Source organism: Mirounga angustirostris, unplaced genomic scaffold, assembly GCF_029215605.1.
Source record: "Mirounga angustirostris isolate CCGP_5_RB_7025 unplaced genomic scaffold, mMirAng1.0.hap1 SCAF_15, whole genome shotgun sequence".
Taxonomy (NCBI): Eukaryota; Metazoa; Chordata; class Mammalia; order Carnivora; family Phocidae; genus Mirounga; species Mirounga angustirostris.
Window position 1 is genome coordinate 76,855,843 of NW_026991723.1, and position 22,629 is coordinate 76,878,471.

General features: G+C 45.2%; 1 protein-coding gene across 5 annotated transcripts in view; it reads right to left on the reverse strand.

The window, feature by feature from the left end:
- Nucleotides 1–22,629, reverse strand: part of ASTN2 (astrotactin 2) — an 883,583-nt gene that overhangs the window by 453,269 nt on the left and 407,685 nt on the right. For 4 of the 5 annotated variants that reach the window (XM_064579942.1, XM_064579940.1, XM_064579943.1 and 1 more), the window contains 3 exons: nucleotides 9,307–9,391; nucleotides 8,188–8,262; nucleotides 7,271–7,408 (listed from right to left, as the gene is read on the reverse strand). In XM_064579942.1, coding sequence (XP_064436012.1) covers nucleotides 7,271–7,408; nucleotides 8,188–8,262; nucleotides 9,307–9,391 — 298 coding nt within the window. The remainder of the gene's footprint in view (nucleotides 1–7,270; nucleotides 7,409–8,187; nucleotides 8,263–9,306; nucleotides 9,392–22,629) is intronic. The other variant, XM_064579941.1, reaches the window with a different exon arrangement.

A 22,629-nucleotide genomic window follows, 5' to 3' on the forward strand; every position in this document is an offset into this window, starting at 1 on the left:
ATCTCTATCTTCCAGGTTCAGAAATGGAAATGGAGGGGAGGAAGGAAAGTTACTTGACCCAAAGAGCTCAGGTCACAAACTGTGCACCACGATTCATATCCGGGTCTGTAGGATTCCAAACTTATGCTCTTTCCAGCTCCTTCTTCCCTTTCTGATCTTTATATTTCTAGAACCAGCACAGTGTCCATCGCACAGGGAAGTATCTAGAGTGCTTCTGTTGAGGGTGTCACCTTAGGATGCCCAGCCCACATTTCCAGAACACACTGCATCTGACTGGAGGTAATGTCTGGGCAAAAGCCAGATTCTGGGATCTGGAGCATTCACACAGGAGCACCTGCTGGGGGCGCTCTCCTCTAAGGCCCTTGGGGATTCTGCTTGGACGGGTGGCCTGCAGCGGAGGAAAGAGTGAGGAGGAAGAAGACAGCACATGTGTTCTGTTTCTTCCCCTCTTTTCACTGTGCCCTCTGACAGGTGGCCCCTGGCACCACACTCCAGACACAGCAAGCCAGAGGCTCCCTCATCAAGCATGTCACTCCCAGACCCCATGCCTTGTCCATGGGGAGAACCTCTGTGCATTTTGTCCAGCATCCATCCACTGCCTGTCCTGCTTTCACTAGAGGGAATCATCTGACCTGCAATCTCAATCTACATGGTAAAAGTGCCCCCACTCTCGCCGGCTTCGAGGGTGGGTCCGGGACCCAGGTCTGGCTATTCGGAGCACTCTGCCCCTGCAGATGCTGATTTGGGATACTGCCAAACGTCCCCAGACAGGACAAATGGGGGGTTGGGGGGCACCACAGCCTAGAGATGAGAAGCATGGAGTCCGTTGTCAGACTCTCAGGATTCGAATCATGGGTCTGCCGCTTACTAGCTGTATCAGTTGGCAAGTTACGTGACCTCTGTGCCTTAGCTTCCTCCTGCATTAACTGGAGCTAATAATGGGTAAAAATTCAAGGAGCTCATTTCACAAAAGCACTTACAACACTGCTCTCTCATAAGGATACTTGTTAGGGTACTTTGGGTCCATCCAGAGAATCCAGGATAATCAGCCTACCTTAAGGGGCTTAACCACTTCTGCGAAGACCCTTTTTCCAAATAAGGGGACATTTACGGGTTCTGGGAATTGGTGCTGATACCTTGGGGGTCATTATCAATCTCCAATATTGGAATCGGAAAATGTGTCTTCCCAACAAGTTTCCAGGTATGCTGATGCTACTTGGTCCAGGGACCACACACGGAGAACCAGTGACCTCGTGATTTCCTGCCAATTCTTCCCAGTGTGGCTCACAGGTCTGTCCTCTGTAAGACTTTCCCTTTCACCTTGAGAGGAGCTTACCCTCCTCCACCCTTGTGTCCTTTCTCTGTCCTGATCTTTCCCTCTATCCTCTTCCAACTGTCACCAAGGATGATATCTTTTTGTTTGCAATTTTGTCTCAGCAAATGCACTGGGATCTCTGTTGGAACATTTTTCTATCCCAATACTTAGCCTGGCATATAGTAGGTGTTCAGTAAGTTCTTAGGGCTTGGAACTGAAAGGCCAAAAGAACAAGGAACCATTCCTAATTCTATTCTGAACTAATTCAATGTGGAAACTGTCACCAAGTGAGTGGCACGAGCTTTCATTCTGATATCCCATTATTCTTTCAAAATTGTGCAGGAATTAACAGTAGTTCACTGTCTCATTTTCATTGATTTGAGATCATAGAAAAATCACTGAGGGGCTCCGAAAGCTGGGCGTTGTGGATGGTTATTATTCCAACTATAATAGCTATTCTTGCATCTCTCTTAGAAGAAGAATCGGCTCTGGGTGAAATTGTGAAGAGGGCCCGGTGTGTAGAAATAAGTGTTGTTTGCCACGCTTCTCTCTCCGTATCTTTTATTTCATCTCTCAAGTCAGTATCTTGTTCTGTGCTCCTGGCTAGAGATTCCCTAAAGCAGAGGTGGGCCTTATTATCTCTGTATTCCTAAGGTACCTGGCACAGTGCCTGGCACACAGAAGGGGCCCAGCTAAGGTTTTTAGAATTGAAAGGAGGCTGTATGCAATTTAACTAGCCCTCCCTCGTCTACCTTTGAGGCTGACATTGTTAGTGTCTGAAAATCTCATTCCCAGCAGCTTCCCACTGGGACAGGCTAGAGCATGGGAGCTGTGTCCCCGGGGAAAGTTCTCTTCTTTGGCCCTTCAACCCCTCAGACTTGAAAGCCTTCCCTCTTGCCTTAGATTCTACATAGCCAAAATCTATCCACAACTCAAGGTTAATTGTTAATATTCTCTCCTGCAAATAGGTTCCTAATTCCTTTGGTCAGGAATTGCTTCTTCCTTCTCCAAACCCACCCCACCCCCACGCACTCCATGTGCACTGTCCATGTGCCCCTTCATTCCTTCTGCACATATTTTTCATACACGTAAAGCCCTCAGACCTCCCACACTGAGACCTTGTAAGCTCATTTAAGTCTTTCTTGAACCCCACGACAAAGGGATTGATGTGAGCTCTCAGTACTAAAACACTACTGATTTTAAGATTGGATGTAGCCTTTCAGCAAAAGGAGAAAAGAATTAAAAAGAGAGAGAACAAAAATCTGCTATACTATGCTGCAGTAACAACCAACATAATAACTAATGCTTCTAGAAAATTCCCCATGTGCCAAACTCAGTGTTTACAATGTATTATGTCACTTGATTCTCAACACACCCCTGCATGGTATAATCTTCTGTCTACATTATCCACAAGGAAAAACACAGTTCCAGAAAAGCTCTCCCATTAAGCAAGTGGTAGAGGTGGGATTTGAACTCAGGCAGTTCAGTTGGTTCCTATAGCCAATGCTTAAAAAAAAAAAAAAAAAAGAAATACCTTACATAATAAGCTGTATGTTTAATCAAAATACAGCATACATACAGAAAAGTGTGTAAATCGTATCTGTATAGCTTGGTGAATGTTTACAGGTTAAAACACCCATATAACCATCACCCAGATCAAGAAATCAAACATTGTCAGCATCACATAAATTGCCATGCTTCTCACGAATCACTGCCCTCTCTCTCACCCAAAAGTAATCCTTATCATTTCTTGTAACAGTACAGATTCATCTTTACTGCTTTTGATCTTCACATAAACATGTTTTTTGTATGCCTTCCATAACTCCATATTATATTTGTGAGATTTAGTGACGGTGATGTGTGGGGTTGTTGTTTTTGTTAATATTCATCATTAGTAGTAGTCCATTGTATGACCACTTCATGATTTAGTTTCTGTATTGTCACTGATGGGCATTTGTGGGCTTTTCCACACTTTTTTTGGCAGTATAAATGAATGTTGCTATTAGCATTCTTGAATGCATTACTTGTGACATATACACACATTTCTGCTAGGTATATTATTAGAAGTGGAACTGATAGGTTGCACCATATGCAGACATTCAACTTCAGTAGATTCTGCCCAACAGATTTACATACTGGACATACTAGCTTATATTCCCACTAAAAAGGTATGGGAGTTCCAGTTGTTCTAATGCTCACAAACATTTCCTATCATCAGTTGTTTTAAATTTAGCCACCCAACTGGGAAGAGCCCGTATGTTTTTGGTTTTTTTTTTTTAAGATTTTATTTATTTATTAGAGAGAGAGAGTGAGCACAAGCAGGGGTGAGAGGAGGCAGAGGGAGAGGGAGAAGCAGACTCCCCGCTGAGCAGGGAGCCCGATGAGGGGCTCAATCTCAGGACCCTGGGATCATGACCTAAGCCAAAGGCAGACCTTTAACTGACTGTGCCACCCAGGTGTCCCAGAGCCCATACGTTTGACTGCTAAATTGCTCTGCCTTCCATAGTATGAGATTCTGTACTTTCCAAATAACTTGCCACAAACTAAAACACAACAACAACAAAAATCAATAGGCAAAGCATCTTTAAGTTTTCCTTCCAATTCTGCTGTAATGCTTATCTTTCTTCTTTCTGACTTGGCTTTGGAACAGCCTCTCCTCTCATCTCTTGGTTGTGATTCTATGGCTTATTATTGGCTATCTATAATTATGATCTATTATTTATTAACTTCTAACACATCATCTGACTCAAACTTATTAATTCTTTAAACACCCATGATCACTTGCCTGGGCAATGTCATGTCAAAGGAGCTTTATTAGTGCAGCTTGGAAAACTCAACCTACATCGCATGGATTCTTTTGAATGGTGATGATTACAATCTTTTATCCCCCCTTGTAGGGAAGCCAATGGGCATTGGTGGGAGGTAAGATGAAGGTAAGACTTAAAAGGCTGTCTGCTATTGCTCTAAGACCAGATGAATGCATGAGGCCACCCCCAAGCAAGATAATAATTTAGTGCCCTAATCAACCAAATATTCTTCAAATATCTGTGTAACTTTTCTTTAAAGGAGAAGCTAAGTGGTTTGTGAAGAAAGGGTTAAGAAGGAGTACCCATAGCTGCAGAATACCATCCCCTCTCCCATCCTGAGCAGCTCTGTTCTGGCCCCACTTTGGTGCTAGGGTGTGCTCCATGTAACCAGGCACAGCGTTCTTAGCAGGAGTTGAGAAGAAGCATCTCGTTATTGGCTCATGCCCCTTGAAGGTCTCACCCCTTTCAACTTACTGCTATATTCCTTCCAACTACATATAATACTCTGAAATGCATGCTAGTACTTAACTTTTCTCAATTTTTTTTTTTTTTTTTTTACATTTCCAAAGATGTTTTAGAGTCTCTATAGATTAATATTCTGGGCCCTTTCTTGTCTGGCTTGTCATTCAGTATAATTCAGACTGGATCAGAAAAGGCAACAGAGTCATGCTGTGGATTATGGTCATTCTCAACAGCCCTCCTATAAACCTTCCTGACTCTGCCTTCCCCACCATCACCAGTTTCTACTCGAACTCTACTGCAGTTGGAATTCAATTCAGTGAACACTGGTATAATGCAACACTGGAATATATTATATGCCAGTGTTTACACATCTTACATTATTTAATCATTACAACAACTCTTGGGAGACGTTTCATTAAATAGCTAAGAACATGGGTTCTGGAGCTGAAGAGATGATGGGTTGAATCTTGGCTTCATCACTTAATACTGAAGGCATCACCCTTATGCCTCAGATTTTTTTTAAAAATCTGGATTAAAATAATAATCACGTCATCCTATGGGGTTGTAAGAATATCATGAGATAATGTTAGCAAAATGTTTGGCATGTAGTAAATAATCAATAGCTATGAGTTATTATTATTGTTACACCATGTGAAGAAGGCACTATTAATATCCCCATTTCGTTAAAAAAATGGGAAGTTAGCAAGTTGAATTTGGCCAGGATCACATAGTCCAAACACAGTAGAGACAGGATTCCAACTCAGACCCGTTCAACTCCAGAGTGAGTGTTAACATCAGCCAGTCGGACATTTGTAGCTTCACTGAAACTACAAATTCAATGTCAACAATACAGAACTCAAAAGAAAGCTAGGGGAGATCTTCTTTCAGCTGATTTCAATCAAGGTCACTGGGTCTCCTTAAGAATAGTTCTTCAACCAGATGGTCTTTGCTCCATCTTTAAAAATATGCAATGCAAAGAAACCTTAGCACATGCTTTACTGAAGTCTCACTGACTTCTATCAAGAATACAAATAGGGCGCCTGGGTGGCTCAGTTGGTTAAGCGACTGCCTTCAGCTCAGGTCATGATCCCAGGGTCCTGGGATCGAGTCCCGCATCGGGCTCCCTGCTCTGCGGGGAGCCTGCTTCTCCCTCTCCCACTCCCCCTGCTTGTGTTCCCTCTCTCGCTGTGTCTCACTGTCAAATAAATAAATAAAATCTTTAAAAAAAAAAAAAAAAAGAATACAAATAATGGTAATCTGCCATGAAAATGTGTGTGTGTAAAACCACCTCAGTTCTTACTAATTATAACTTCATTTCCTAAGTGCTACCCTTTAACAAACTATTCTTTTTAAAACTACCTCTTTTGGGAAATACAAACAACCTGAAAAATCATGCTAGGTTCATCTGTCCATGAACAGTTGAGAAGGTGAGAATAAACAAATTGCAAAGCAGAGACCAACCCAAATGCAACCCAAGGAGTTGGGTTTGAGAGCTTCCTATCAAGATGCCACAGACACACCAATAACATCTTGATTCAGAATGGCCCAAAGCCAGCTATGCATAATCACAAGGAGTAGGGTAGTAAGGCATGATTCTCAGTTCCAATTTAGGAGTAAACAAACTATTTATGAGCCAGTTTCAAAAGGAAAATCGGAGGGGCACCTGGGTGGCTCATTTGGTTAAGCATCTGACTATTGATTTTGGCTCAGGTCATGACCTTAGGGTCGTGAGTTCGAGCCCCATGTCAGGCTCCATGCTGGGCATGCAGTCTGCTTAAGATTCTTTCTCTCCCTCTGCCCCTACCCCCCGCCCCCACTCATGCATGTTCTCTCTGTCTTGCAAAAAAAAAAAAAAAAAGTAAAATCAGAGTCCATTTTTGGTAACATTAAAATTTCTGGAATGCTTCACCTAATCAAATTGGGTGGGGGAAAAAAAAACCCCAAAACCCACCTCCACTAGAAATCTCCAGAATAGTGATGGGATCAGATGTAAGACCACTGGTTTAATTAAATCAATAAACAACTAGTAGTTGTCCAATATGTGCTGGGAACTGGAGATTAGAAAGCTAAGTAAGTTATTTTCTTTGACCTTGAGAGATTCACCACATAATGGGACAGAATGATATGTAAGCAACTAATTACAACACAGTAGAGTGAGTCTATAATGAAGTTAACTACAAGGTGCAAAACGTGTAACAAAAGATGTAGTCTCCAACCCTTCATGAGTAAAGAACAAATAAATTTGACCTGGACATCAAGAATCTATGGATTAGCCCAAAGTCTGCTCCCAGTACCAGAGTCATAATAGAAAGCACCTCATTCTCTAATCTTTCACTTTCATGATTCTCCAGTATACTATTAAGCAATGTTCTTTTATAAGACATAATCATTAATAATCCCAGAATGAGCCAGATAATGTGTTAGCCCGCTCATATTTTATATAAACCCAGAAGGAGTGCAATAATGTTGAAATATAAGGCATTGAGGCCCACGGATGGAGCACACTTCTAAAGGAGGGTGGAGCATGGCATATTGGAGAGTGTACTTCACATCATCCGCTAGGCAGGTGCCTACTTCAACAATATGAGGACCACTTCTTTGCACAAGTCCCCGTGATGCTGAAACAGAGAGGCCTCCAGTGTGCCCAAGAGTCCTTGGTATAGGACACTGGGAATGACTTCCCTACCTGACATCCGCAGGGTCTTCCGTGACGAGCACATCTGTCTTGCAGCTGGCCAGAGGGTTGATGGAGAGCTCCACAGGCGGAACCACAAAGCTTTTGCTGACAGGAAGCCAGAGTCCTTGGCCCAAGCTGAAAGTAGACCTGCAATGTAAGAGTTTCCATTGGGGAACTCCCTGGGAAGCAGAGAGAAAACAGCAAATAGGGGCCCCTCCTCCACCCTTCTAGGACCATTTCTTACTTCCCCACCCAACTGAGTCCCCTGCCTTCTCTACAGCACAATTTGGCCAACCTTGCCCAGACCTGTATGGCCATCTCTTAAACCTATTAATCATTCAGCCCATGCATTGCTTTGTGTTGCTAGTTTTCTTTTCCTGACCACCTGTCCCGACTCCCAATAAACAGTGGGCTCTATGAGGACAAGGACTATTTCAGCTTTGCTGTCCCGAGCAATCCTCAGAGCCAACAGGGGCTCTCTAAGTAACTAAGTCAGCAGGGGTGGTCTGCACAAAGGTGAAGAGCATGGACTCTGCATCAATTTGAACCAAACTCTGATTCCCGGTTCTGCCACTTACTCTGCTGTATGTCTTTATCAGCTGAAGTACTGAAGTTTCACACAAGATTCTAGGGAGGTGGTGGGAAGAGGTTCTATGCCTGTAGAATATTTTTAAAGCACTGGACTAGATAATCAGCCATGTCTTCCCCCATTCAGATATCTGAGTCCATTAAGTCTAGATGCCAGACACATGGGAATTCAATTCCCATAGCAACCTGGGCCAGGATGGTACATTCATGCCATTGAGAGTTCCCCTGTACTCAGTGCAGCCTAAAGGCTCACAGGCTCCACTAGGGATGCACGACTATCCCTCCCCAGGCCCCGCTCCCCTCCCCAGCATCATGCCCCAACAGGACTGTCAACTCACCTGAGAATCTTTTCAGGGGCTTGTTCTCCTGTTACTAGGTCATAGCCCCTCTCGAGTGTAGTGTAAGGCCAAGGTCTGTGGGAAGAACAGGAGGGAAAGAAAAGGGGATAGGAGATATTAGTCAGATGGGATTCATAGGTGGACACTGCTTAAAAGTAGCCTTGCAGACAACCGAAGTTCACAGAAGTAATTACAACTGATCCTTAAACAGCACTGGGCTTAGGAGCACTGACACTCCCCACGTGGTCAAAAATCTGCGTATCATTTTTGATTTCCCCCAAACCCTAACTACTAATGGCCAACTGTTTTATTTTGTTGTTGTTGTTGTTTTTATTTTATTTTATTATGTTATGTTAGTCATACAGTACATCATTCATTTTTGATGTAGTTCTTGTTATTTTTTAAGTAGGCTCCACGCCCATGCCCAAGACCCTGAGAGCAAGAGTCGTATGCTCTAACGACTGAGCCAGCCAGGCCCCCCACTAATAGCCTACTGTTGGCTGGAGGCCTTACTGATAACGTAATCAGTTGATTAACACATATTGTATAGGTTATATGTGTCATATGCTTTATTGTCACAATAAAGTAGGCTGGATAAGAGAAAAGGTTAAGAAAAATCATAAAGAAAATACATTTACCGTCCTGTACTGTATTTATTGAAAAAAAAAAATCTGCATGTAAGTGGAACCGTGTGGTTTAAACTCACATTGTTCAAACCCATGTACTGGGTTAAGACTCTTTATAAGAGAATGTCTCCATCTCACAGAAGGACTCAGCCCTTTAAAGACTACTTGTCTGTTTTGGAGTTTATGGACAAAAACCCCATTTTCTTTCTGTATCAGTCCAGTTAAGGAAGTGTCCATTAATTACTTACAGTTTGGGAGGGGGAGTTAAATTTGAGCCTTTGTTCTCTAGAAGATTCATCAGTCGTGTACCTTTAATACTAAAATATAATTCAGGGGGAAATGGGATTCATTCATTGCCCATCGAGTCTTACAGGAACACAACTGTTGTAGAGAAGAGTGCTCTTTGTGGAGCGGTTTTTGGGCCTGTAGTAACAGAGCAGAGGAGTGGGGCTGGCCCTCTGCTGTCCCTGCTCTAATGTCCTTTGCTACTCACCCCTCACTCTGTCCCCAGTCACTGCGCACACACAGGTGTCTGTGAACCGGGTCGGGGGCATAGCCTTCATGACAGCTGCACTCTCCTGTAAGCAAAAAGAGAAAGGGGTTTGTGAATTACTACCTGCCCCAAACAGCCTTGTCCCCTGGCTTCCTTGTTTTCTCAGTGGGCTGCCTGGTTTTAGAAAAGGCCCAGGGAAAGAGCCTGTTCTGGTCTACCCACTGCTGTGGTTAATAAAGGGTTTATTCGGGCGCCTGGGTGGCTCAGTTGGTTAAGTGACTGCCTTCGGCTCAGGTCATGATCCTGGAGTCCCGGGATCGAGTCCCGCATCGGGCTCCCTGCTCGGCAGGGAGTCTGCTTCTCCCTCTGACCCTCCCCCCTCTCATGTGCTTGCTCTCTCTCATTCTCTCTCTCTCAAATAAATAAATAAAATCTTAAAAAAAAAAATAAAGGGTTTATTCATTTATTCATCTGCTCAGGTATTCATTCAACAAGTCCTGACCCCACTCCTTGCCAGGTTCTCGGCCCTGTGCTGAGGATGCAGAGACTGGACACTGACAGGGCTCACAGGTTAATGAGGAGAACAGGAAGTGACCTGGTGGCCACAAATGGAAGTTCTATTTTTGAATATTTAAATTATGATAAAGTAGATTGGCACTAAGAGTATAGTCAGAAATTTGAATTCTCTCCACTTGAATGAACAATTCATGTTCGTCCATAAGCCCCCAAATCAAATGTTACCTCCTCCAAGATACCTTTGATTTCCCCTTCTAGACAATTTGTTTTCATCTATCATTTCCAGATTTTATTTTGTTTTGTTGTTATTGTTGTTCGTCTTAGTTGGTTTTCCTTTCCTCCTCTTCCCTCCCCACCTTTACCCTCTTGTTCCCTTCCTCTCTGTCCATCCATCCATCCATCTGTCCACCCATGTATCCATGCAACATTTTATTATGGCCATATCTTATGCCTGGTTGCATGAATTCTTGCTAGTATCCCACAGTGCCTTTAACATCTTCTCCCTTTGGCCAAGCTCAATTTGGGTGGCCAGCACATGTCTAGTTTCCTTGTTTGTATATCTTCAGAGTTCAGAATCCTGGAAGGGTTTTCCAAAACTCTCTGTCCTACCCTCTTCAGTTATCAGTCCTGCTCCACTGTATATTCCTTAAGGTTGGGTTGACTAAGGTTCAGTCTGTTATTGGCTTTTCCTAAGGTGTATTTGTGGAATGTTCACAGATGCCTTACCAAACATAGATTCTATTTAAAAAATGAATGGGAAACACTAGACTATTTGTAGAGCCAGTGGTGTGTGATTCTTCATGAAAGCAATATCTAAACAGTTTTCCCAAAACCTATTTCACCTCAGGAAGCTGGTGGAACAGGTCACAAGATGGACCTGTTATGGACCATGGACCCTGGTCCACACCTTGGGAGATGCTGATAAGAACTGCCCTGTCTTAGCACACTGCCTAGAACAGAGTAGGTGATCAATGCTGTGAGCTGAATGAATAATTAACTATCTGTGATGGCTTGTAAGTTTCTAGAATATTGCTGTCAGGTTGCCTTCTTTCTCATCTTTGGGTGATCACACACACACACACACACACACACACAGATGAACCTGCAACTCTTCAATCTTACAGTGATTTGGATTGGCCTGACCTGAGAGTTTTTGAACCATGTTTCCCGGAAATGTATAGTTCAATGGGAGAGATTTAGGAAATTTGCAACTTTTAGATCTTAAGTTCCCCTAAAAATTTTTATTTTTAAATCTCATTAATAGTAAAAAAAAAAAAAAAAATGAAGGCTAAACATTCAGATGTTACATACTAGAATTTAGGAAATGGGAGAGCATAGTCACATTCAGTCCAGTGGCCCGGTAAACACATTTTATGCAAACCTCATTTAAAACCACCACCAACAAGCAAGCCCACAAAAACACCTTCTCCTGTCATCTCTGTTTCATTGAGGAAGATATAGAGACTGGGAGCTGAAGTGCTAACAAGCCCATGCTTTTTACAACTACAGATCTTGTGAATCAAGGTTTTTTTTCCACCTTGTGCTACCAAAACAAAACACAGCAGGGAATATATATAAGGGCAACAGAGGTTCTACAACTATAACCCATAACTCCTGATTTCAAAACATTTGTATTTATCAAATAACCTCATTGTTTTCACTCATTCACTAAAAATGTTATGCGTTTGACCTTATACAAAGCATTCTGAGTGTTAAAAAAAAAACCTCTCTAATTTGTTTTATACATTATGATGCTGATTAATCTTTGTAACCCCAGCATTAGCAAGTATCTGGCAAAGAGCCTGGGATTGATAAATGTCGGTTGAACTGAAATGGTAGTAAGACAGAATAAGGAGTGAAGGATGGGTCAGAGATAGCATTAAAAAATATTCAGAATAAGAGAGCTGAAAGACAGGAGAGGGAGAGAGAGGGATCTACTTTTCCTCTTCTCTGGATACCTGGTAAATAGAGGAGGGGGCTGTTCGCAGGCAGGCATGCTCTCTGTAACTCTCCTCTCCAATAGCAAGTTCGAGTCATCCAACAAATGTGTGTGTGTAAGTGTGTGCAGCCTAATGAGCTGCATGCCCAAGGTGAGGAGAACGGAGGAAGAGGGCTGAGATCCTGGAGATTTAGATGAGAATAATTTACCAAAAAGGGGTGGGGGGAGTTAGGAGTCACTGATGATGTGTTAAAATGCGACAGCCCCATCATGAAATATTCACCACTTTAAATACGTCTAATATTAAATATTAAAAGTCCTGGCATTCTCAGGGCTGATTTATGATCTGCCACAACCACAGACCTCATGATTCATAATGGAAGAGGTATGTGGTTGCCTCCAGTCGAGGGACAGGAAGTCAGGCTGGAATGGGCAAGAAGGGATGGGAATGGAGGGCCTTTCTTCTTCAGGGAAAGGGCACAGTGGGTTCCTATTTCTCCAATCTGTAACTCTGCAGGAGAGGGCAGGTCCATTGTCCCCTTTCCCTCCTCTTGGGAATATGAGTGAGAATGAGAAATCTATACAGAGAAAGGGTGCTGCTCTTGTCTGCGTTTCTCTCTTATGTGCTTACCAGGCAGGTTTCCCAGTCCTCAGAACAGACCATTAATTACTGTCACTCATTATACAACAAATATATATTTTGCAGATGAGAAACATCCACCCCAGAGGCCCCTAAAAGGCTGCCTGGAGAACAGGAAGTGAGACAGGGGAAAGAGAGTTGGAGGCAGACAGGCCTGCGTTCCAATCCTCACTTTCTCTCTCCCTGGATGTGTGGTCTTGGGGAAGTCACTTCAACTTTGTGGGTCTCAGTTTTCTCATTAATAGAATGGAAACGATAGTAACGTCAACCTCACAGAGCTGACTGTGAGAAAAAATTGAAGTAGTGAAGGGTAAGGCTCATGGCTCAGGCAGCCAACGAGTAAATCCTCAATAAATTTCTCCCACTTTCCCTTCTGTTCCAAGACAGCACTCCACTCTGATATATGCTGGAATATAACTCTGGACACTGGATAAGTAATTTCCTTCTTACTGGGCCTTAACTTCCCCATCTGCAAAATGGAAAATTGGGAGTAGAAGTTCATCAATTCTGAGTGCCAGTGAAAGTCAGTTATTTATGCTGCCTTTCTGAATCCCTAAACTCTATTTTCTGGACACTGTTTGAGTGTTAGCTGTGATCACTTTTTGCAGTTGGGCTGTGTCTCCAGTAAGATTTCCATCAATGCCATGGCTATTGGCTTTATTGACTCCAATTTCCTATTTTGCTGGCTCAGCTAACTCTCCACTATTTACAACCAAGCATTTCCTTCTTGCAAGATGCAAGCTTCTGATAGCCAGACCTGAGGATTAACCACTTCCTTCTAGGAGTCCCTTCCTCAACTCTGCCTCTGCATACCCAGAGCAGCCAGGCTAGCAAAGAAGAGCACTCCGGGGACACAGTTTGCATGGTTTCATGTGCTGGCTACGATCACCCATGCTCCCTTACTCCTGTCACCACAGAAGTTCCTTGAATGAGGGGACTGCACCTGTCTTGCTCACTGCCACATCCAGCACCCGCTGCACTGCCTGGTCCATAAATAAGTGAGGGGGTATATTTTACGATAGTAATGTCTATGCCAGTGGGGTAAATAACCCCTTTTTTTTTTTATTTGCCTGTTCTCCCCACCAAACTGGGAACTTCTGGATTGCAGAAATCTTTATGTAACCATCTCGATATGCTAGTGATTAGTGTAGTGCCGGATGAGGGGTAGGCAACTCATTTGCTGAATGAATGAATGAATGAATGAATGAATACATAAATACATTGTAGTTTTCATGAATTCAGGCTGAGTTCATTTAGAATAATGGTAGTTCTGCTGAAGACTAGAATAAACTTTCTTATAACCAGGACAGGTATTTGCCAAGGAAATGGAAAGTATAAACATGAGTGTTAATGAAATTTCTAAAATAGAATTTTATTTCACATTAGAGCAGAAACAGCTCTTAAAGCTCATCTAGGTCACATCTTCTCAGCTTCATTTTTCAGAAGGTAAGATACAAGCTCAGAGAGTCAAGACGTTTATACCTGACAACATTTTCTAGGACTTCATTTTTCCTTTGTATTCCTCTGACATCTCTGACTTTCCTGTAATGAGAATCTATTACATTTACAAACAGGGATTATATTTTTTTAATATAATGAATCTGAGATATCCTTAACAGATTTAAAATATACATTTAGATGTGATTGATAATGCAGACCTTCCTTAAAAAAGAGTTTAATCTCTTCATTAAAGTGGTTCATATAAGGGAATTCAGTTATGTGGATTTTCATCATGCTAGTTACTAGAACTCTGTATTATCAGCTCTAGATGAGTTGTACTGGTTTTAAAATATTTACTCTTCATGTCTCCTAGGTCCCTTTTAGTCAGTTCTCATTTTATGTTACATATATTCTCACTCTAGAAACCCTTGGGTAAAAACAACAGAATCCCTCAATTATGATCAATCTTGAGTTTAGCTTGTGTGGGCTCTTCAAAATCACTTCAAAGTGGAATTGCCTTCATGTTAATCATATAAGATTGTGGGAGAGTAGTTCAGAGCGTGGGCCCTGGAATCATCTTGTTTTGGATTCAAATCCTGGATCTGCCACTTCACATTTGCATGAATTTGATCAAGTGGCTTCACCTCTCTGCATCCGTTTCCTCATCTGTAACAACACTGATATCACCTATCTGCTAGAAAGATCAGTGACGTCTTTGAAAAGTCTGCATTACGGTCTTTGGCACATTTCTTCTCGCTGAAAACATCATAGATGTTTGTGTTTTTGTAATTATTCCCAGATAGGAGAGAGGCCAATTTAACAACTTGTTTTAGTGGGAAGAAAAAGTGCTTTCTAGATAAAGGATGGTCGCAGTTTCAAGGTAGGCCCTCTGCAAAGCCAAGGGGATCTCAGTTTCTTTATCTGTGTATTTGGGGCAGCTTGAATGAAATCATCTCCAAAGCTGGTTACGGTGTTCCCAGAACCAGCAACACCTGCCACCTTTGTCTTTGTTCCTCCTGCTAAAGGACACAGGGGCATGAATGAGGCAAGCAGCCAGAGGGTCCCGCCCCCTCTGTCCCCCACAGCTCAGAGAAGCTCAAAGTGCAAAGCCTTCTTCCCCAGCCTGCCCGCTGTCCGGCTCCTCTCCTCCCACCTTGTCATCCTCTTACGATTCCATTTTCACTTGCTTCCATCTCAGTCATCACTTATCATCACAGGCCAGGGACACGGGCTGCTGTCCACTTTCCTATTTATTCTTCTTGTCACTGCAGCTTGGAAAGACATCTCCCTGGGCCCCCAGAGCAGTAAGTGTGCATGGCATCCTTTCTTGTCCTGACTCTGAGTGGGCCACCGTGGGCTTCTTCACTCGCAGCTCTGGCCCTGGAGCCCAGCTCGGGGCCCAGCGTGTGGTGGGGGAGGCACGGGCTGAGCATGACATCACTGGGAGCCTGCTTCATGGTTGGCATGTTGGAAGACACTTGTCACATATGTCACTGCATGTCATCTCACAGGTCAGACCCGTGACCAGTACCAGGAGGAAGGTAGCGGCGTCCTCATTATAAAATAAGGAAACAAAAGCTCGGACTCAGTCATTTGCCCAAGGTCCCAGAGTCAGGTCCTCGAAACTCGTGCTCCCTCACATCATCACAAACAACATGACAACAGCCATGACCACCAGGACCAGAGCTGGGCTTGTACTAGACAACAAGCATTAGGAAGACAAGGTATCTCCGATTCACCCACACTGACATTAGCATTGGGCTGATTTCTAAAATCTGACTATACCTAAAGATGAAAGATCATTCTTCCGAGTATCCCCTGTTCAAATGTAAATAGTTTATGTGTGGATTACACTAAATCTATATCTATGTAATGAAGGTTGATTTCCTGCTAGCATGGATAATCCACAGGGGAAGCATCATACCTTCTAATTGGGCATCTACTCTGTGCTGACCTTACTCAAAGAACTTTTGGTATCTATGATAATACTGACAGGACGATGTGATTGGTTCCACTGTAAATACTATGAAGCTGAGGCCTGGAGAGGGTGAGTAAGCTGCCCAGGGTTGTGAACATCCAAGCCCAGTCTCTTTCTGAGACTTGCCAGGCTTTGTGATGGCTCTCTGAGGCTGTGCTTTAAAAGAGAGTGTGGAAAATTGGGGCATCTGGGTGGCTCAGTTGGTTAAGCGTCTGCCTTCGGCTCGGGTCATGATCCCAGGGTCGTGGGATTGAGCCCCACACTGGGCTCCCTGCTCAGTGGGGAGTCTGCTTCTCCCTCTGCCCCCTGCGTGTGCTCTCTCCTTCTCTCTCTCTCTCAAATAAATAAATATTTGGGGAAAAAAGAGAGCGTGGAAAAAAAACATGGGAATAGGAGATTGGGGTTAAGGAAAATGTACCCTGTGGTAGAATGAATTACTGCCGTCAAGTCTTCATTTCCTACAGTAGTATGCAGTCACATGCTTGCCACGGCTGGGAAGAGTGAGCTCTCTTCCCGGGCCTTTGTATGCAGGCTTAGCATGTTACTTGCTTTGACCAATGGGATGATAGCAGACATGATGTGAACCAAGGTCTGAAATGTGCTGTTTGGCTGGGCTTGCTCTCTGGCATTCCTGCTTCTTGCCAGGAGAAAACCAGGCTCTAAGTAGTGGCCGGTCCAAGGAGGATGAGGGGCATGTGGGACAGAACTGGATGCAGCCTGAGCTTAGAGACAAGTGCAGCTGAGCCCTAGCTAGCCTGGCCCACCCAGGTGTGTAACAAAGGGGAAAATGCATCTAGTTGTTGACAACAACACACTGTGGTTGTCTGTTAGGCAGCATTAGTGTAAAAAAGCTGATGCACCTCCAATCTGCATGCCCCCCTTCTATGAATAATGCTCTCACTTTCATCCCAAAATGGAAACCTTAGAAACATCTCTGACCTGACTTCATTTTTTCATCCTCAACATCCGAATGGCACCTGAATCCCCCTGATTCTACCTCTTTGTTGTCACTCAGACCCACCCCTTCCCACCTTTCCCACTATCACTGCCCCAGGAAGGCCCTCGACACTGTCCCTGCACGTTGTTGAAAGTTTTATCACTGATGATAAGCTTTCAGTGTCCTCCCATCAATCTGAGTGATGGCCAGTTACCTCTTCAAAGAGCAGCTACACCCATGGCTCATCCCCAAAACTATCAGTGGCCCCCAGGTGCTCTCAGGACAGAGTTCACATACCCCTGGTCTAACATCCAAAGCCCTTCATGACTGGGTGCAGCCAATGGTCCCGGCCTTATCAATCGCTCTCCTCCCTTATACACTTCCTGCCCTAACCTCTTGGGTTTACTGATAATAACAGGGCCATCAGAGACCCACCTGCAGACCAGGGTCTGCTTCTTGTAGTAGGTCTGCTCTGATCCTACTCCTTGAGCAGAGCAGAGCCTGAGAATTGGAGACAGAGATGTTCAACAGAGGAGAAACCAGGGTTGAGAGGGAGTAGGGGGTGAAGAGAAAATTAAGTGGCAAAATGATATTTAGGAGAGGAATGAGATCATGTGGGCAGTTTGAATGTCAGCAGTATCCTCAGGGAATATATTTTACAATGCTGACGCCTCTGAACCTTGAGCAAATCTTTCTGTTTTGCCAGGCCGCAGTCTTCCTGTCTGTAAAATGAGCAGCTAATACTCAGAGACCCCCAAACACCCTTCCAAACCTTGCTCAAATCCCAGGCCTTGATTCTTCTTCTAACACGTTCTGGTCTTGTCTCTTGAGGTTAGTGTTTCCCTAGGGACTGAGGGGGAGGTGAAGAACGTTAGGGAAGGTTGGGAGTTGGGAGAACAGAGGTTTGGAGGCAGAAAAGCATGAGTGGAGTGAACTAACAAGACGGTATGATTGGGATCTTTATGAAGTGAGGACGACTTCTCTAGAAGTCTTCTCTAGAAGTCTGCGTGACCTAGGGTGGGTCCCCTCCCTCCCTGGGACTCAGTCTCTCTATCTGTGCACTGAGAAGGTGGTCTGGATGACATCCAAGCAACCTCCCAAGGGCACCTCTGCTGTCTCTTTCTTCCTTACGCTATAGGAGTGACACGTCTCAGCCTTGTTCTTCCCCAAACATTTGAGACACATCTGGATGCCTGCATTATGGCTGCCAGCCTCTCACTGCCATTCATCATCATATTTCTGAGCACAAGAAGGAAAAAAAAAAAAAAGAGGCTGAAGGGTTCTCGTGGTGCAGGCTGGCGATCAGGCCTGATGGAGATCAGAGTCCTTAATCAAGGCTACCTGGGGGGCTAATGGGCACTGACTCAGCTAATGGGGCAGCCCGTGTGGAATGCCTGGGCTCTGAAAGGCCAGCTGCCAGACCACACCAGGACTCCCATTTCAGGCGACCCCTCGCCCCCTAGCCTCATCCACCCCTGAATGTGCCATGCACACGATTATCTATAAATCAGTGTCTGAGAGAAAAGCATGTGGGTAATAGATTCTCTTAAAATTGTGGCTGACTGCGGATGGAGGGGGATGAGGCAGGCTCACCAGCAGCCTGGAACTGATGGAAGCAGAGGCTGACAGCCCGAACCACCAGGAAGGATCACGGAATTCCTGACCAAATGCACAGGGTGGGGCCTGCCGCCAGGGGCGTGCCCTCGCCATCACTGCCCCTGCCTTGCCTGGAGCCTGCATCACCCATGCTTCTCAAGTCACCCTGGAAGGGGTGCAGCGTATGGGGAGCAAGGGTAACAAGCAGGAGGAGGGAAGCCAGGTTCAGCCCGCGAATTAGAGCCATCTGGGGCTCACTCCTCAGCTTACTACACACAGACCCAGTGGCCTCCATCGGCGGCTGCACTACTCTGGGCCTCAGTTTCCTCATCAGGAAATGGACATATTAACCCCGATTTTTAAAACCGTCACAAGGACTGGGGGTAACATATTACACACGATTCCCGGGGCGCCTGGGTGGTATAGTCGGTTAAGCATCGACTCTTGATTTTGGTTCAGGTCATGACCTCAGGGTTGTGAAACCGAGCCCCCCCATCAGGCTCCGCGCTCAGCGTGGATCTGCTTGGGACCCCCACCTGCGATGCACTCGCTCTCCCTCTAAAAGCAAGAAAATGATGACCACATCACTGCACGTGTAGGTGGCTCAGTGTGAGCTGTTATCCTTGTCGTTGGTGTTACTGCGGGCACTGCCATCGAGCCAGCCCCCCCAGGCCATACCTCCTCTCTGGCTTGGTGCCCTTGCCCCTCTTGGGTGCAGCCCCTTCCCGGGCTTCCTGCCGTGTGGGTTCATTCCTCCCTTTTTTCCTCCCCACATGGTTCTTGCCTCCTGTCTGGTCCAGATCTTACTTCTTCCGACCATTTCTCATTCTCAGTACAATTCCTGTGTGCCTGGCGCAGGTGGGATCGCGGCACAGAGACGAATCCATCCGATTCTCCACCACAAGCAGCTGACACTCAGGTGTCACCAAGAAGAAAATACATCGCTACCACAAGCTGTGATTTGGGCTGGGGAGGACTCGGAGGGTGTGCAAAGAGCCGCGGGATCGCAGGGAAAGAGCATCAAACTCTGCCCCCCCAAGGTTGGGGACATGCCAGCAAAGAGGGAAGATAACAAGAGGGGACACTGAGAGTCCTAACTGCTGGGTGGTTTTGGAAGTTCCTTACTTATATTAACTCATGTGACCCTCACAATAAACCTAAGATGCAGGTTCTACTTTCAACCCCATCTTACAGATGAGGAGACTGAGGCCCAGAGGGGTTAAGTAACTTACTGGACTGATGTCACAAACAGAAGTGTTGCCAAGGTCAGGACTGGAACCCAGAGACGGTGCTGCTGGTCCCAGGCTGTACCACCTCTCTCCCAAGGGGGTGTAGGAATTTTCCAGAGGAAGGAGTGGGAGCAAAGGAAGGTCACAGCACCACAGGAAATCCTGGGCCCTTTTTTTTCTCGGATCAGCAGAGCCAGAGGGCTTTGCAGGCACTGAGGAATGCTGCCTTATCCCACAGGCATGGAGAAACTCCTGGAAACCTCTATATCCCCTCTGCAAAGAGAGTCCTTTCCAAATGCAGACTCCAAGCACTGTGCATGGAGAGAGGGTGTTTAGAGAAGACAGGCACTGGAGTCAGGACAGGGTCTGAATTCTTCGTCACCCAGTGGCTCCATGATTTTGCACAATTTCGTGTCTCTGACCAAGACTCTATTTCCTCAGTTCTACAACAAGCTTGATCAGGTCTGCCCCTCTCCCTGAACAACGTCCAGAATGTTCTATCCCCACTATGAGCTCCATAAGCACAGCCCGTGATTGCTATGATTATTACTAGGGAATTGCCTTCATGTTCCTTCCTGCCCACAGCTCTTATCTTGGACACCTCGGCTGTAATTTGGGAAGAGGGAAAGGCTAAGAGTTGCTTATGGATCCTGTTAAGCATTTCATGTTTGATCTACTTTCTCACCTTTAATCCATCCAGCCACTCTGTCCTGATTTTACAGGTGAGGAAACTGAAGCCCCCAGGGGTTAAATGACTGGCCTTCGGTTTGCACAGCAAGAAGATAACAGATTCAGGATTTGAATTCCATTCTTCTCGACTCTGGAGCCAACGCTCCCCCACACTGTCCCAGGTAAGATGGAGTTCAGCATGATCCTGCACGTCACTCAAAATGACCCACTGTGGTGGCTCTACCTGGCCGCCTACCACGCCTCTACTGGAACTTACGGGGATATAGATGAGATGAGGCGATGTGGTTGTCATTCCTCAGGCCCCTGTGGCTCTGTTTCTCTACTAGCTGATGGGTGGCCTTGTTCAAGATCCTTCATCTCTCTGAGCCTCATCCTTCTTACCCAGAAGACGGGGAACATAAGTCCTGTCCTGTCCCATTCACAAGGATGCGGTAAGGATAAAATATACACTATTCTATTCAGGACACGGGATGATTAATAATGCAGTTGTCCCCCACTTGCACAAAACCTGAACCAGCAAAGTGAAATATACAAAATAGATTAAGCAGAGGGTAATTATTCATTTTGCAAAAGAGTTCTTCACTCTACAAAAGAGACGCATTGATGGTTTTCTTTTTTCAAGCACCAGCTATCTTTGTGAGTTTAAAATCAAATCTCATTTATAAAATTAAAGCAAAAAAGAATAATGATTTTCCAGATGTGCACTGAGTACAAGGGGCCACACACACATGTGCGCGCGCGCGCACACACACACGGATGTGTCCTGCCCGAGCCAGCCACGCCCTAAAGCAAGGTGGTCCGGACACCATGAGGATGGAGCCTTTGCCTCTGGCTTGAGGAATTGGGGGAGAACCAAGAGAACCAGGGGACAGCATGTGACATCTGCACTCTGTTCAGAGGCATCTCTTCCTCAGAGTAACCTCCGCCTCAGCTCTAGGCAGATGGTCAGGGTCTCAGGTATAGCTTCTCTGGGAAACTAGAGAACCATCATTTCCAGGACTTCCATCTGGAGTATTATACCGTTTCACATAATGTGCATATTCAGCTGAACCCAGCTCATTTCCACTTTGCTAATCTCACTCCTGATTATATTCATATTCACATTCTTGCTCTGCCAACCCCCCAACCCCAGCTCTCTTCTGATGATGGTTCTCTCTTCCCCTCTTCTCTGTCTCCCTTTTTGGTTCTCAGTCTTTGTGCATTTGCTCCTGCCTCAGTTTCCCTCTTTGGTCTCTGCTTTTCTGCCTTTGCCTTTCTCTGTGTGTGTGTGCCTCTGTATTCCTCACTGTCCACCTTCCTGTAAGCCTCTTTCCTTTGTAGAAAGGAAAAGGACAGTGAAAAGGACTTCAGTTTAAGTCACACAGGTGCAGGTTAAATCCCCAGACTCACTTTGTCCATGAAAGAGACAAAAAAAGGAGAGTCTGTCTACTTCAAGGGTTAATGTAATGATTACATAAGATATGGTGAGTAAAGGTGCCTAGAGCAAAGAATACATTCACATCCTGTTAATTCCACTCCGCCTACTTTTCTGCCTCTTTTTCTTGATTTTTCTCATTCTCCATCTCCCAATCATCCCAATCTCACACAAGCACACACACCACAGCCTCTTCCCCACCCCGCTGTCCCGGGCCCCGCCCCTAACCCCACCCAGGCCCCACCACTTTACCTCTACCCAAGCTCCACCCCCTTATCCCTCCCCAGGCCCCTCCTCTCTACCCTTCCCCAAGCCCCATCCCTTTACCCCTGCCCCAGGCTCCCCCTCCTCAATCCACCCTAGGCCCTGCCTCCTCATCCCTCCCCAGGCCCCCTGCCTCCTTACGCTTCCCCAGGCTCTACCCCTCAGCCACCGCCACCCCAGGAGACTCCCACAATCCCTGCCCCTCACCTGCTACCCCAAGCAGCCCCCACGTTCCAGCAAGGATTTAATTACAGAAGGGCACAGGGTCCCATTACTAAGACACACATTCTTTCACAAGATGTTTTTACGGTACATTTACTGGTATATGATAGAGAATCATCATGAATCATTAAAATTAAGCAACGTGGGTCCAAGTGGCCTGCACCAGGCTTCACTAGGAAGTCAGGCTTTGCTGCTAAGTCCATTTGGGGCCACTTGAAAGCTGGCAGCAGACCATTTACTGCACAGGGTGAGGCCACCTGACCTCGCCTGACTTTTGTGTGAAGCATCTCGAATTCCTGGATGCCCTGTCCTGAGGGACGATCTTGGTGTGATCAGCATAAAATCCATACACCTCCTGACCCCTGTTGTCCAGTAGAAACCCATCTATTGAAATTTCAATTAAAAGACCATTTAACAAAAAACCAAAAGGCTGGGATGATACACACATACACGCACAC